We start from the raw sequence: 13,576 nt of genomic DNA on the forward strand, positions 1-13,576 counted from the left end.
ACACGAATCGCCCGTCTCAAGAGCATTGGTCATCAGTGTTTGTGAATCGGAGTTTTACGTAAGAACAATAAAAAAACCGAGAACGCGACGAATGAATCTGAGTACTATATTCAGAAATCGTGCCAGTGCTTGCAGAATAAAACACGGCATGAACCTGAGCCTCGCATGAACCATTGTATTTCAAATCGACACCGTCGCGAATGCGTAGTTGACGGACCATCAACTGTCCTCAAGCCTGCGAGTATTCGAGGCCGGTCTGATGTCGGTGCCGCAGGGAATGTACAAGGCACCAGAGGCTTGCCTGAACTATTGTAATCCCGATTAACGTTAATGCGGAGGGGTAGCATAGGAATCACCAAACGACGCATGAGCGCGTGGTTGTCCAAGAAAGCCGCGCGTTCCTCAGGAGTCGGAGTCCGTTAAACAATTCCAAGAACCGACGGCCATGACGAAGTGGAATGGCAACGATCTCATTATGTTACATCCGTAGTTCATCGTCAGGCAAGCATACATGGATAGACTGATCGATGTCAGTCCGGAGAGGATTTCTTCTGCGCTCAACGATACGATAATTTTATTCTCTAAGAGTCATAAAAATCAAACGTTTCAAGGGAATCAGTCATCAGTGTCTGCCAATCTGGTTCGTCACATAAAGGCCACACAGAGCCGAGAGTACGCCGAATCAATCCAAATACTCTATGAGTATCTTGAATAGGTACTCGCAGACTTATATATACAACGTTGACGTCAAGAGCTTGTGGTTCGCCTGAGCCATTGTAGTCCCAATCAACGTAGTCACGGATGCGTACCATGAGAACCCTCCGCACAACGCGTAAGCGCGTGATTCGCCAAGAACGCAGGACGCTCCTCAGGAGTCGGAGCCCGGTGTATGATTCCGAGGACAGCCGGACACGATAATGCTGATAGCTCAGAGTCGGGGCTATAAAGAGTGAATTGTAAACTGTTTGTATGACGTCTTCATCCGGATGAAGAATCTGAAGATTCACTCACAGTCCATGACCCGACGGTTATCAATTGTTTGTTGTATTCGACTAAGACTAAGAGAAATGTTTCTGATGGATGCACGAATGCACACGCCTCGTTGTTTGCGTAGATTCGAAGGTCAAGAGGACTCGATATCGCGGCTCATTTTTTTCTCTATTGGTATCTCGCAGGAGCCCGTTTCTATGACTCTGACTGACTCCTTGCAGCCAACCCTTGCAACGTGCGACACCGCAGTTCCATCTGAAGTCTCGGCCACCCTCTCGGAATTTTTCTCTCTCGGCCGGTCGCTACTCTATCATTTGCGGAACCAGATCTGCGACTCACATATTACAAGTATTCAGGGGGAGCGATGGTGCATGCATTGATGGGAAAGGAGCGCAGCGGTGGGATCTGAAGACGGGACTCGGTAGTTTATCCCCGATTTTCGGTCGGTTCTCGAAAGTCTCGTGTGAAAATTCCGGCGGTATTCGGCGAGACCTACATCGATTTGCCCACTAGAGTCCCGCCGCACTGATCAGTCGATCCTGTACCAGACAAATGCATTATTTATACGGTTTTTCGCACCTCTTCATGGGGGGTCAGAATCGGAGTTATCTTGCCTAGAGCGTGCTTCAAAGTCTCCTCGGACGAATGCAGGGCTATTCTCCCGTAAATTTCCCATCTGCCGGAAAAGACCTCATAATTATCGGTGACTTATTCACTGGGTTATCAGATGCCAAAAGCGGACAAGATTTCCTTGCAGGAAGACGAAGTTTAATGGAAATCACCCCCAGGGTTTTTAAAGACGTTTTCACGTCAAAAGTCCCGCGGCTCCTAGGGGAGCCGCGGCTACCAGGCTCGGCGGCTCCCCCCGAAAAGTCCCGCGGCTCCCCTAGGAGCCGCGGCTCCCAGGTTGGGAACCGCTGCTCTAGGCTCTAGGGGGCAGGAACGATGAATGCTTGCGAGCTGTGCTCGATTACTTGAGCCAGGAGATGAAGAACAAACAGAAGCGTGTGCTTAGTCGAGATGGATGGATTTTGAAGTATATGAATGATCTCCCGAAGCAAACGAACGCGTCGGACTGTGGCGTGTTCGCCTTGAAGTTCGCTGACTACTTCGCCATGGACGCTCAAGTGAGCTTCAGCCAGGGCGATATGCCCTATTTCCGTCGAAGGATAAGCTTTGAAATCCTCCAAAGTGCCATTTTACCGACCGGTTATGGTCAGGAGTCCAAACTGAATATGATCATGTTTCCTTAGTCTTGAGAATAAAAACTTCCCCATCTTCCCCTGAATACGGCCGACTTTTCCATTCGGTAACACAAGGCAGGATGGGGAGTATTACCCATCCTCATTCTGAATGATACCTCGCGGAACGAACGAGGCGATAAGTCGCCACACGCCAGCTTCTCTCGGCCAATATAGCGGGCACGGAGCCCGGTACCTATCGCCTACAATGGCCCGCTCAGGACAGAAGACGAAAAATGCGTTGATCAGCGTGAATACTGGGGCGCTATCACTATTATATTATTAATTATATATTATTATTATATATTATTGCCTTTCTGGCTGCTCTCCGCGCCCGTATGATGGAGAACCTTTGTCGACACCTTTGTAATATTCCGGGTATGCTTTCCGCGTGGCAGCTGTAGCGAACCTTGTCGAACTTTCTTGGTGACAGTGAAGATGCAGATTTTTCAAACCGGAAACTTGTATTATCGTCGTAATAGTGAACTTGGAAAACACAGACACTTATTCGCTTCTGCTTTCTATCAAAACAACTTCTCTTAAGCAACCGACGGAGCTCAAATAAAGACCTTCCTGTGGTCGATATGATCTCTTGGCGGTTCCTTTCGTAACAATCTCCCAGGTTATTGCGATCTTGATCCATGAACAAAACAACGAAAGAACAGAAATCTTATTTCCTATCGTACTTATTTCGCGGTGAACACACATGACCACCAACAGACCAGCAGGGAAACACAAGATCCCTCACAGTAGCTTGTACAAACTCTGAACTGCTCTTGAACACACCCCGTGTTGTGTTCTCAATCGGTACGATCTCGAGACGCCGTCTTGTCCCAGAAAAACCTCCTCGATTCGCCCCAATTTCCACTTAGATCGGGCCTACTTGGGCTCATCAATTAGAACGATATCACCGGGAGACAGCGAAGAGCATTTTTTTGAAAACCCTCTCTGATGAGCCGACTTCAACATGAGAATGTACTCGTCGCGCCAACGCTTCCAGAAGGCATTCAACAGCCTCTCTTCTGTCTTCCATAACTTAAGCAACAAATCATCCTTTTCGCCCGACCTCCCAATCGAACCAGACGGTAACGTGAGAGGCGCACCATTGCCAAGGAAATGCCCGGGCGTGAGGGCTTCCGGCGACAAGGGGCTATCTGGGAATACCGTGAGCGGTCTTGAGTTAACAATAGCTTCTATTTCTTTAATGACAGTGATGAAATTGAAGAGCGAGAGTTTTGTTTCTCCCAGCGTTTTCTTCAAACACTCTTCAACTACTCGCACCATACGCTCGAATTGTGCTCCCCACCAACTGGCTCTCGGAACGTTAAAGGACCAATGGAAACCTTTGACGCTCATGAACTCTTGTAAGTCAGAGCTTTGGAAGTTCTCCCAGAGGCACTGTAAGGCTTTCGCGGATCTGACAAAATTGGGACCGTTGTCAGAAATAATACGTTTAGGTGAACCCCTAGTTGCGACAAAGCGCTTCAGTGTATTCAGAAATGCCCCTGCGGAGCAATCTTCAACAGTTTCCAAATGAACACCCCGACTAACGGAGCAAGTGAAGAGACAGACCCACACTTTCCCTGTGTTAATCTCGAACGGACTCATATAGTCGAGGCCCACATTTCCGAAAACTCCACCGATTTCCATTCTCGCACCCGGCAGAGGTGCTTGAGGAGCCTCGGAGCGCACAACTGAGAACCGCTTGCATTTGATGCAGCTTCCGATTACCTTCTTGTCAACCCGCCTCGCCTGGAGCACGTAGAATTCTCGACGTAGGTTAGTAAGAACTACATCGGTGCGCATGTGAGCGACTCTGTTCTCATGAATATCCCTCACCAAGAGCGTCGTGAATGGATCATCTCCCAGGATGATAGGATGTCGAAGGTCCCCATCTCCTTCGAAGTACTGAAGTCGCCCACCCAAACGTATGACGTCATCGGGATCGAAAAACGCATCGAAGCTCCGGAGTCGCTGATCCTCGTTGACATCGTGAGTCCCAACCACTCCCCGGAAACAGCGAATTTGTGCTTCACGGATCAAGAGCCGTTTCGCCTTATCGAGCTCCGACTCTGTCAACGGGAGGGTCCCCAATGTTTGTTAATGATGTTGGGTTCCTAACACCTGGATATTCTGTATTTCTGATTGTCTTTCTCGCTTTCCTGGTTTTGGCGTTTCGGCTGAACTGTAGCCGCCGGAATATCGCCACCGCCCGGAGGACCCCGCAGCAACCCTTATTGCTCTTCGGAGTTTCGGAAATCTCTCTATTGGTATGGAAACTTCCAAGTGACAGGCCTCAGCCGAGGGCGCCGCTGCGACGACAATTCCGGGCGGTAGCGACACTCCGGCGGCCACAATCGGCGCCGCTGCGACGACAATTCCGTGGGATTCAACAGTTGGATATTCTCCGCTCAATAAGAAATCTGGGCCATTTAGCCAAACAGCCTCTGTGAGGAGCTTTTCCATTGAGATACCCCGCGAGGGAAGATCAGCAGGGTTCTTCAGACCCGGTACATGTGACCAGTCCCTAGCGGATGTCAACTTTGCAATTTCTACGAGCCGGTTCCTAACGAAGACATCGTATTTCATCGGAGTCTCGCTCCGGATCCAGTGGTAGACGTTCATGGAGTCGGTCCAGAAAAAGGTCTCGCACTCTAGCTTCAAAAATTTTCTGACTGCAGAAGCGAGTCGAGCTCTGCATAACGCCGCCATGAGCTCTTTTTTCGGAATAGTCATCTTATTGAGAGTTTTCAATGGAGCTAGCCGGGCCTTCGAAGCGACGATGGAAATACTCGATTCCTTCCCGAGAACATCTGTCGTCTTGATATACACAACCGCCGCATATGCGGAATCACTGGCATCCACAAAGGTGTGGAGCTCTTTTTCCACCCCCGCGAATTTTTTTCTGTAACACCGAGGTACTTCGAATTTATCGATAAGGGGCAATTGTTCACACCACCTTCTCCATTCCCTCAGAAGCTTATCGGGGACTACCTTATCCAGACCGATCTTTTGATTGTGGACTTCCTGAAGCAGAAGCTTGTTGACGATAAATTGACACAAGAGAAAACACGATTTCTTGGGGGAAACGCTGATTCTCCCTCACTGCCCAACGCGCCGGATCGCGATCGATCCGCTAGCGGCTGCAGGTGAAGGTGTGTGTTCTCGCTGATGTCTCCTCAACGCGCGGTAGAGAGCGGGGAGAGGAGACGTTGCGAGGGGAAAAGGTGCAAGGGAGAACCGCGCACTCTAATTGAATCACCGAAGGGTCTCTTCCTCGAGACGCCTTTCGTAACACTCCCCGGGGAGCCGTGAAGCGGCTCTGGTAAGAAATAAACAAGCATAACTGATTATCATAATATTACAAGTTGATTTTTCTCTGCAAGAAAGTCTATCCATTAGTGAATCTCAGATGGCCCATTTGCTTCAACAGAACACGAGAATCTCTTTTCTTCTCCTCTCTCTCCCGATCAAGTCGATGCTAACTGCCCAACCCCGCGCACGCGGATGTCTCCGGTAACGAAATCGAACGCTCATAGTCCTGAACTACTGGCTCGAATTACGGGGAAGGAGAAATGTCCGAGGTGTGCTTTGGAATTCCGGTACGGCTAGGTCGGGATCTCAACTCTCCGTTCACAGTGAATCATGCCGCCAAGTTAGCCGCTTCTTCTGAGTCCCACTGGTATCTTATTATTGTTTTTCCGTGCAAGGTGCGCTGTTTTCCGGCAGACTGACGAGGAGTTACAAATTGCTCAGTGTCGTTACGTGTGGAGCCAGCTGAGTGACGAGCAGCGTGGTTGGGCGCTCCATTTGAGCCGCCGCCTGCGGGCGCTGCGTAGGACCGCGCCTCTCTCGGAGGTGGTCCTTCTCGTGATGACCGTCCTCTTTTCGGAGGGCGCCCCTCATTAGGTGAGTTGCCTTTGATTATGGGACGGTCGATAGAAAATTAGAATTGTGAAATCTCGAGGCGGTAACGAAGTTGTATTGGTCGTCTGAGAGTCTGACCGGCGCCTGTCCTTACGACGCAGGACCTTTGGCGTCGATCGGAGCCGTCCCCCCCAAAAAGACTCTGGACCACGCAAATTGGCCAGAAGGCCCGCGAAGGGTCCGGGGTCTGAATAATGCAGATGTCACCTACTGCCAACGGCCGGCTGCCACCTGGCCTGTTGTAGTGAAGCGACCTCAGGTATTGTAGGTAATCGTTCCGAAATTGTTTCCAATACGCTCGAAGGGCCGATTGCTGCGCTCTCCAGCACTGAGAGAATACTATAGCCGAGGCTTCTTCCGCTAGACTTAGAATTTTTTTTGTATCTGGGAGATATTGATTAGAGGAATATCCGTACATTAAGTCCGCTGGGGGAAGCGCTCTCGGTTCATTTGGGTCGGTGACAACCGCGGAGATCGGACGAGCATCGACCATACGTTCTATATCGAAAAGCACAGCCTCGAGTTCTCTGAAGCGTAGGGACTGGGTGCGGAGGATCTTCCTGAGGGGACGCTTGACTACTGAGACCATCCGTTCGAAAAACCCTCCCTGCCACGGCGATTTAGGCGTCGAGAATTGCCATTCAATTTTTTTGCGCTCAGGAAGTCCCTGATCTCTTTTGCTTGAACATTGGCGAAAATGTAATTGAGCTCGTTCGATGCCTTTGTGAATGTTCTCGCGTTGTCCGACACAATTCTTCGAACCGCCGGATTCCTCGCGATGAAACGTCGTAAGGCTAGGAGGAACTCGAATGTCGTAAGGTCGCACGAGAGCTCGAATCGACAAGCGCGGGTCGTCGCACACGAGAATAATAGAATGTAGCCCTTCTTTTTCTCGCCTGTATCGGTTCGGAAGTGAATCGGACCGGCGTGATCTATGCCGACTACAGAGAAGGGAGCGCTGGACTCTATTCTGAAACGCGGTAATGGGGGAATTGGTTCGCAGGCCTGTTGCGCTCTGAATCTTACACAGACTTTACAGCCTGAGAGGGCTGCTTTCGCTGCGCGCCTAGCTCTGATTACAAAAAAAAATTTCCGAAGCGATTGAAGGATCGATGCGATAATTTTGCGAATGCGAATAATTATCTTTGAAGGGCAGAGAGACTGAGTAACGACCGTCCTCGGTGCAACGCACTGTTTTTTTGAAGAACTTAACCAGTTCCTCTTCTGATCTCTCCTCGTCCGGAGGGATAGGCTGCTCGATGCCGAGCAATTCTGTGTCCCACAGGGATTCGAGATTGACGTTGTTCTTTTTCCTGTCTCCTGCTGGTGTCTTCTTGACTATAGCCGCAGAAGCGACGACCTGAATCACCGCTGTTGACGTGAAAACCGAGTTGCGGATTTGATTCTGGCCGTCGCTGCCACAGCAGACCCAGCCGAAAAGGGTTGGGCAAGCAAGGAGGGAACCGACTCTTGTGAATGATATTTGCTCTTGACCCGAGTAGACGAGGTGCAGCCAGTCGTTCCCTATGAGGAGATCTACCTCTTCCGGGAAACCCGCCCTCTTCTGGTCGGCTACTGGGGGAAAGCCCTTGAATGAGGAGGCATGCGGAAGCTCGCCTTTTAAAATTCTCGGGATTTTGAGGCAATCTATCGTGATATTCTTACTAGAGAATCTACTCTGGAGCTTGAGCCGACACACGTCGGCTCTTTTGAATTCCGAGATAGCTCCACCCACCCCGTGGAGGTTGAATTCTTCCGAGCGGAAGGCTTTGATACCGAGTTCCGTGGTGATACGTTCTGAAACCAGTGAGCGCATCGCACCCGAATCCAGAAGAGCTCGACAGACTAACTTCTTGGAACCGTTCACCACGTATACGTAGGCCGTTTGGAGCAGAGGTGAGGAGCTCGGGGTCCCCATGTGACAGCCGACGGCCGCGACCTGAGGGGTCTTGCAGCCAGTCGCTGGGGGCTGCGGCCCTGCGGTTGGCTGGTCACCGCCGTAAACGAAAATTGGGATCTCTGAATATGGCCGTAATCCTTGTTCGGATTTCTGCTTTCCTTGCTATCGGATTTATCCCTTGAGTTGGGATTATTAAAGCGAGAGTCTCCACCGTTACTGAGAAAATTCACTTGGCGCTGCGCCGTCTCGAATATCATCTTTTTCTTCTCCAGAAAGGAGAGAAGGGACTCTAGCTGTGAGAAATCGTCGGATAATCTATCTATCCATAACGTATCGAACTCAACACGGAGGTCGTAGGAGATGCAACAGAGAATCATGGGCGCAAAGGACGTTGAGAGAGATTCGAAGGTGTCACCTAGAGCCACTAGCGCGCGAATGTTTTGAGCCATCTGAGAAACAAAATGGATAAACTTGCCGGGCTTGGCGATGTCCTTCATGTTGCAGAGGGAATGAACTCTCTGAGCCAGTTGGATCTTCGCAGCGTCGCTGTGACCGAACGCGTTCAGGAGAGTCGATTTGATGAGCTCGTAATGCTCTTCCCCGATGTCGCGATGGGAGACCGATCCAAGAGCCTTTCCTTGGAGCGATGTCTTCAGGATTCTGCATTTCTCGGTGGTGTTCATTTGTCTAAAGTCCACGAAGTAGTTGAATAGGTTCCACCACTCCTTGAATTTGATGGGGTCGCCGTTGTACTTCGGGATTTTCTTCTCTGGGTTCTTCACCGGCCAAAGAGGGTTCTGAAGGTCCGGGTCGGGTTGTGGTGCAGGTTGCCGAAAGGCGGCGTCCTGCGGGTGCCCACCATCGGGCGACTCTGAGTAGAAAGTCTCCGACGGGGTGGCGGTTCTACCGGGTTGCGACTGCTGCGGAACGTTGGAGAATTGAGGGTTGGGGCGCCCTTGCGATCTGCTCAGCGAACGAATGCAGGAGCGAAGTTTTGCTAAGTTCTCTCCCGTTTCCGCCTCATACTTCATGTGTTTGTCGAATTCTTCCTCCAATTTCTTAACATCGGAGACTAGCTCCGGATCGGAGGACGCGATTTCGAAAAGTTGCTGGTACTTCTCGAGAAATCCGTTGAGCTCTGATTCGAGGGCCATGGCTTCGTCGTGGTCTGGGTCGACCTCCCTTGTGAACATTTCTTCAACTCTATTGTTGGTTTTTGTGAGTTTCATGCGGAGGACTCTGATTCTGTTTTTCATAAGCGCTATGGGAGCTGGTGGAATGATAATTTGATTCGGGATATTCTGCTCTTTGATGTCACATGCGCCCGAAGGGCCGGCAACGGGAGCGGTCTCCGCGTTATTTGCCATTGTGGGAACGTCCTATTGGTGTGACAGTTCCCTAGTTGAGGGCAAGCACGTGGTCGGCTGAAAGCGGACCTGAGAGCGAGGATGAAAATCCACGTATTTCACGGAAAAACGCGTCCTCCCGAGCACGGTTGCTCTGGGATGGTAGCTATGGGACCCGCGTTGACGGATTTTTCGGCTAGGGGGCTTCGGAACTTAGCGCAGAAGCTAGGCCTAGGCGTGACCGGCTTCGAGGCTGACAAGCGGATTCCGGTGAAAGGCGCCGAAGTTTCCGGAGGATACGGGTGGAGCACGATTGCTCTGGATGACTCACGGTTGAGACGGAATTGTTTCGCCGCGGTCGGCGAAATTCGTGCGGTCACGAAGCTGCGAGTCACCGCGGTCGGTGACTGCCACGGATGGCTGTAGAGGATGCGCCGCGCGGTCGCGGGTTCTTCGAGAGTTTCTGACACCAATGTTACAGATCGCGGTCGATCTGTGTTGACGATAAATTGACACAAGAGAAAACACGATTTCTTGGGGGGAAACGCTGATTCTCCCTCACTGCCCAACGCGCCGGATCGCGATCGATCCGCTAGCGGCTGCAGGTGAAGGTGTGTGTTCTCGCTGATGTCTCCTCAACGCGCGGTAGAGAGCGGGGAGAGGAGACGTTGCGAGGGGAAAAGGTGCAAGGGAGAACCGCGCACTTTAATTGAATCACCGAAGGGTCTCTTCCTCGAGACGCCTTTCGTAACAAAAGGAATCCCGTTGGGTCATACAGCCTGGCAGCCGCGCCGAGAATCGTTCTCTTGGTAGGACGTGCCGTTGAGGTGAACTCGATCAAACCTCTCGAATCGAATCTCACAGTGCATCCCTAGCTGAATCCCAAACAATGCCCAAGACCTTTTCCGGTGCCTGGGAACCGAGAATTCCGCAATCCTCGTCGAAATTTTCATCCCCTGACGTGCGCCACTTTTTCATGATCATTCCTGCCTCAGACAGTATCCTGTATATATCGGTCTGGAGCTTTGCAGCCTCCTCCAAGGAGTTTGCCCCCGTTATTAGATCATCCATACACAGATCTTCTGTCAGGGCATTGGCTGCCGTTGAGTTCGTATCTTTGAATTTCGCCGCGTGATTTCGAATAATCGCTATCACGTTGAATTGTGCGTCTTTGACGCCAAAACAATTCCTGTTCATTCTGTACGTTTGAATACTGGATGGGTTTTTTCTCTAGACCAAATAAAACACTGGAAATTTCTCATATCCTGTCTGATCCCAACAGTCATGTATCATGTAGGCCTTGGTGATATCCCCGACAAGGCCGACGTTGTGGATCCTGAATCTTGCCAGAACTTCCACAGAGGTTGGTAAAAGATTCGGAGCGTCGAGAATGACGTCCTTGAGAGAGAGTTGCCCTCTCATTTGAGACGACGCGACGCGTTGAAAACTTGCCGAGCTCTATACGACCGCTTGGAATTATTCACCACCGGAAAATGCGGCATATAATACTTGGGCGATTCATTGGCAGGCAGAGGCTCAGCAAATCTGTTATCGAAGAACACTTCCATTTGCTTTATATATTCCCTCATTAGCTCAGGTTTCTGCTCGAACACTCTCAAGAGGTTCAGAACTTGTTTTCTGACTGATTGATAGTTGTTGGCAAGGAATTCTACTCTCTTGTGATTTAGGTTCAAAACGGTCGTATACATTCCGTCTTCGAAGGTTGCCGTCTTCAAAAAATCTTCCGTGAAAGTATCCGATATTTGAGACTCATTCAGGCTTTCCTCGGGAAGTATGCCAATATGTTCGAGGTCCCAAAACTTTTCTATGTTTATCAAGAAGGAGCCATTCGAACAGAGACCGGAGCTTGATTGTCCGACCGGGATCTCCCCGAAGATTGTCTTTAGAATTGACCCTTGGTCTGTTAGCCTCTCGAAGCCTCCGGACACTATTCTCGCCATGTCGGGTAAGCAGAAAAGAATGCCGAGTTCTCTCGGGCCCTGAGGATGTTCCGCTGGCTTGGAGAGCCGATGCCGAATGGTTTCTGATAGGAGCTCGGGAACTTTCCCCGTAATATTAGGCACGACGAGCGCCTGGAATTCCAGAATTTCTCCCTTGAGGGCTTTAACCTCGAATTCGACGACATCGTATCTTTTCAACTTCGGGAGAGTCTCTCCAAAGGTGTGGACAAAGAATTTTTCTGAACCAATCTTTTTCAAGTGTAGCTTTCGGGTATAATCATCGGTAATGTAGGTTTTCTCCGAGCCACTGTCAAGGAGGAACCGGACCACCTCTGTTCCGGAGACGCCCTGTATCGTCAAATGCCCCAGCGGCAACATTGTCCCTCCTGCTTTCGCAACGGCAGCCAAAGTGGCTAATCCGTTGGTACAAATCGAGCTGTGATGATCTCCTTTACATTTGATCTGTGCAGCGCATTTTCCCTCCGCATGTCCGTACCGTAAACATTTGGCACAGAAACCAGCTTTGGTCAAACGATGCCTTCTATCCTCGACTGGTAACTCGGACGTACATTCAGATGGGAAGTGTGGAGCTTTACAGAAAGGGCACTCCAAATTCTGTTTCTGAGCCGGAAGAATAGCTTTAGCCACTGGAGGAACCCTGCTGTCTGCAGGTTCCCGATTGGAGTCTTTGATGCGGTGACCAGCCTGTTCACCTCCTCTGGGAGTTGTCGCTCCAAGGATCGACCCGATTTGGAAGCCTGTTTCCGTCTCCCTCTTGAGAAAATCTCTCAATGCATTGAGACGGGTCGTGAAGATCTCCGCGAGATCAATCTTTGAACGATTCGGTTCAACAAAATCGTCCTCCTCTCCCAGCCTCATATCCTTGACCTCAACTTTCTCCATGAATCGATGAGAGAGTCGATGCGGTAGTTTCCGCTAAAGTACCGGATATAGCATGGATGCATAATTGGACGGACCCAGATTCATCACCTGAAGGGCTACCTAATGACTTGTCACCTTGTCAAGGTACTCTCCAAGTTTCGAATTGTCTGTGAACTTGGGGAGATCGGGCATTCTAAGGAGCTGGGTGAATATTTCGATAGCTATGCTTTCAGCATTTCCGTATCTATCAAAAAGGTAGTTGAGCGTTCGCCCGTAATTAGCCCCTGAAGAGAGCGTCTTCTCTGTGCTCATCGCTGCCTCTCCCTCTAAGAAATTCCTGAGGTAGGTAAACTGGCTCTTGGTCATGTGTGGTCTGTCATGGATATTCACCTTAAACTCGTCCCACCAGGCGTAGAACGTTGTTACATCGCCGCTGAACTTTCTTATCTCGAGAACAGGAAGGTGGTGCGATTGTTGTTCCTGCACGACGGCCAATCTTGTTAGAACGTTGTCTAGCTGCGATTCGTTGAGGTTTTCTCCCCGGCTTCCATTCATGACTGTTTGTTGTGTTTGGTCGAATTGCGAGATGTCACCGAGTATCTTGTTTGATGATGGCTTGATCCTCGCCATTCCTTCTTCAATAATTGCTCCTTGAGCATGATCGAGGTGTCTTGCAAATTCATCCATTTTTCTGTACTCGGCTTCATAAGTTTCTTGGGATACCGTTGAGGCGGCTTGACTTCGGATTCGATTGAGAGTCGCCATTTCACATCGGAGCTTTCTCGAGTATTCCTCCACTGGCGTTCCATCTCTCGTCGCGATCAGCTCGTTGAGCGATCGGGCGAACTTTTCGATGGCGCTTCGTATGGGTTTTCGAAGAAGTTCGATGCTGGTCTGCTTGTCCGTTACTGACATGATCAATGTCGATCAATGGCGTTTTTCGGCTTCGAAACAGTTTCTTTTTGCTCTCTACGTGCACGAGGCAGTCACTCCGTCGGTTCGATTCGGTCGCGAGGTCCGATGGTATCGACGATTATACCGAGATGATGACACGTTGGGCGCCAATTATAGCGAACCTTGTCGAACTTTCTTGGTGACAGTGAAGATGCAGATTTTTCAAACCGGAAACTTGTATTCTCGTCGTATTACTGAACTTGGAAAACACAGACACTTATTCGCGCGTCGCGTAACAGCTTCTGCTTTCTATCAAAACAACTTCTCTTAAGCAACCGACGGAGCTCAATTAAAGACCTTCCTGTGGTCGATATGATCTCTTGGCGGTTCCTTTCGTAACAGCAGCATAAGTGTCCGTGGATCCATCGAATGTAT

At 50.2% G+C, this 13,576-nt stretch overlaps 1 protein-coding gene across 1 annotated transcript; it reads right to left on the reverse strand.

Moving 5' to 3' along the window:
* Window positions 1-12,367: 12,367 nt before the first annotated feature.
* Window positions 12,368-13,162, reverse strand: LOC108865015 (uncharacterized). The gene has a single exon (XM_018641624.1). The coding sequence runs from the start codon at window positions 13,160-13,162 to the stop codon at window positions 12,368-12,370; it is 795 nt and encodes a 264-aa protein (XP_018497140.1).
* Window positions 13,163-13,576: the final 414 nt, after the last annotated feature.

The sequence above is a fragment of the Galendromus occidentalis genome, unplaced genomic scaffold (assembly GCF_000255335.2).
Source record: "Galendromus occidentalis unplaced genomic scaffold, Mocc_1.1 scf7180000075868, whole genome shotgun sequence".
NCBI classification, from domain to species: Eukaryota; Metazoa; Arthropoda; class Arachnida; order Mesostigmata; family Phytoseiidae; genus Galendromus; species Galendromus occidentalis.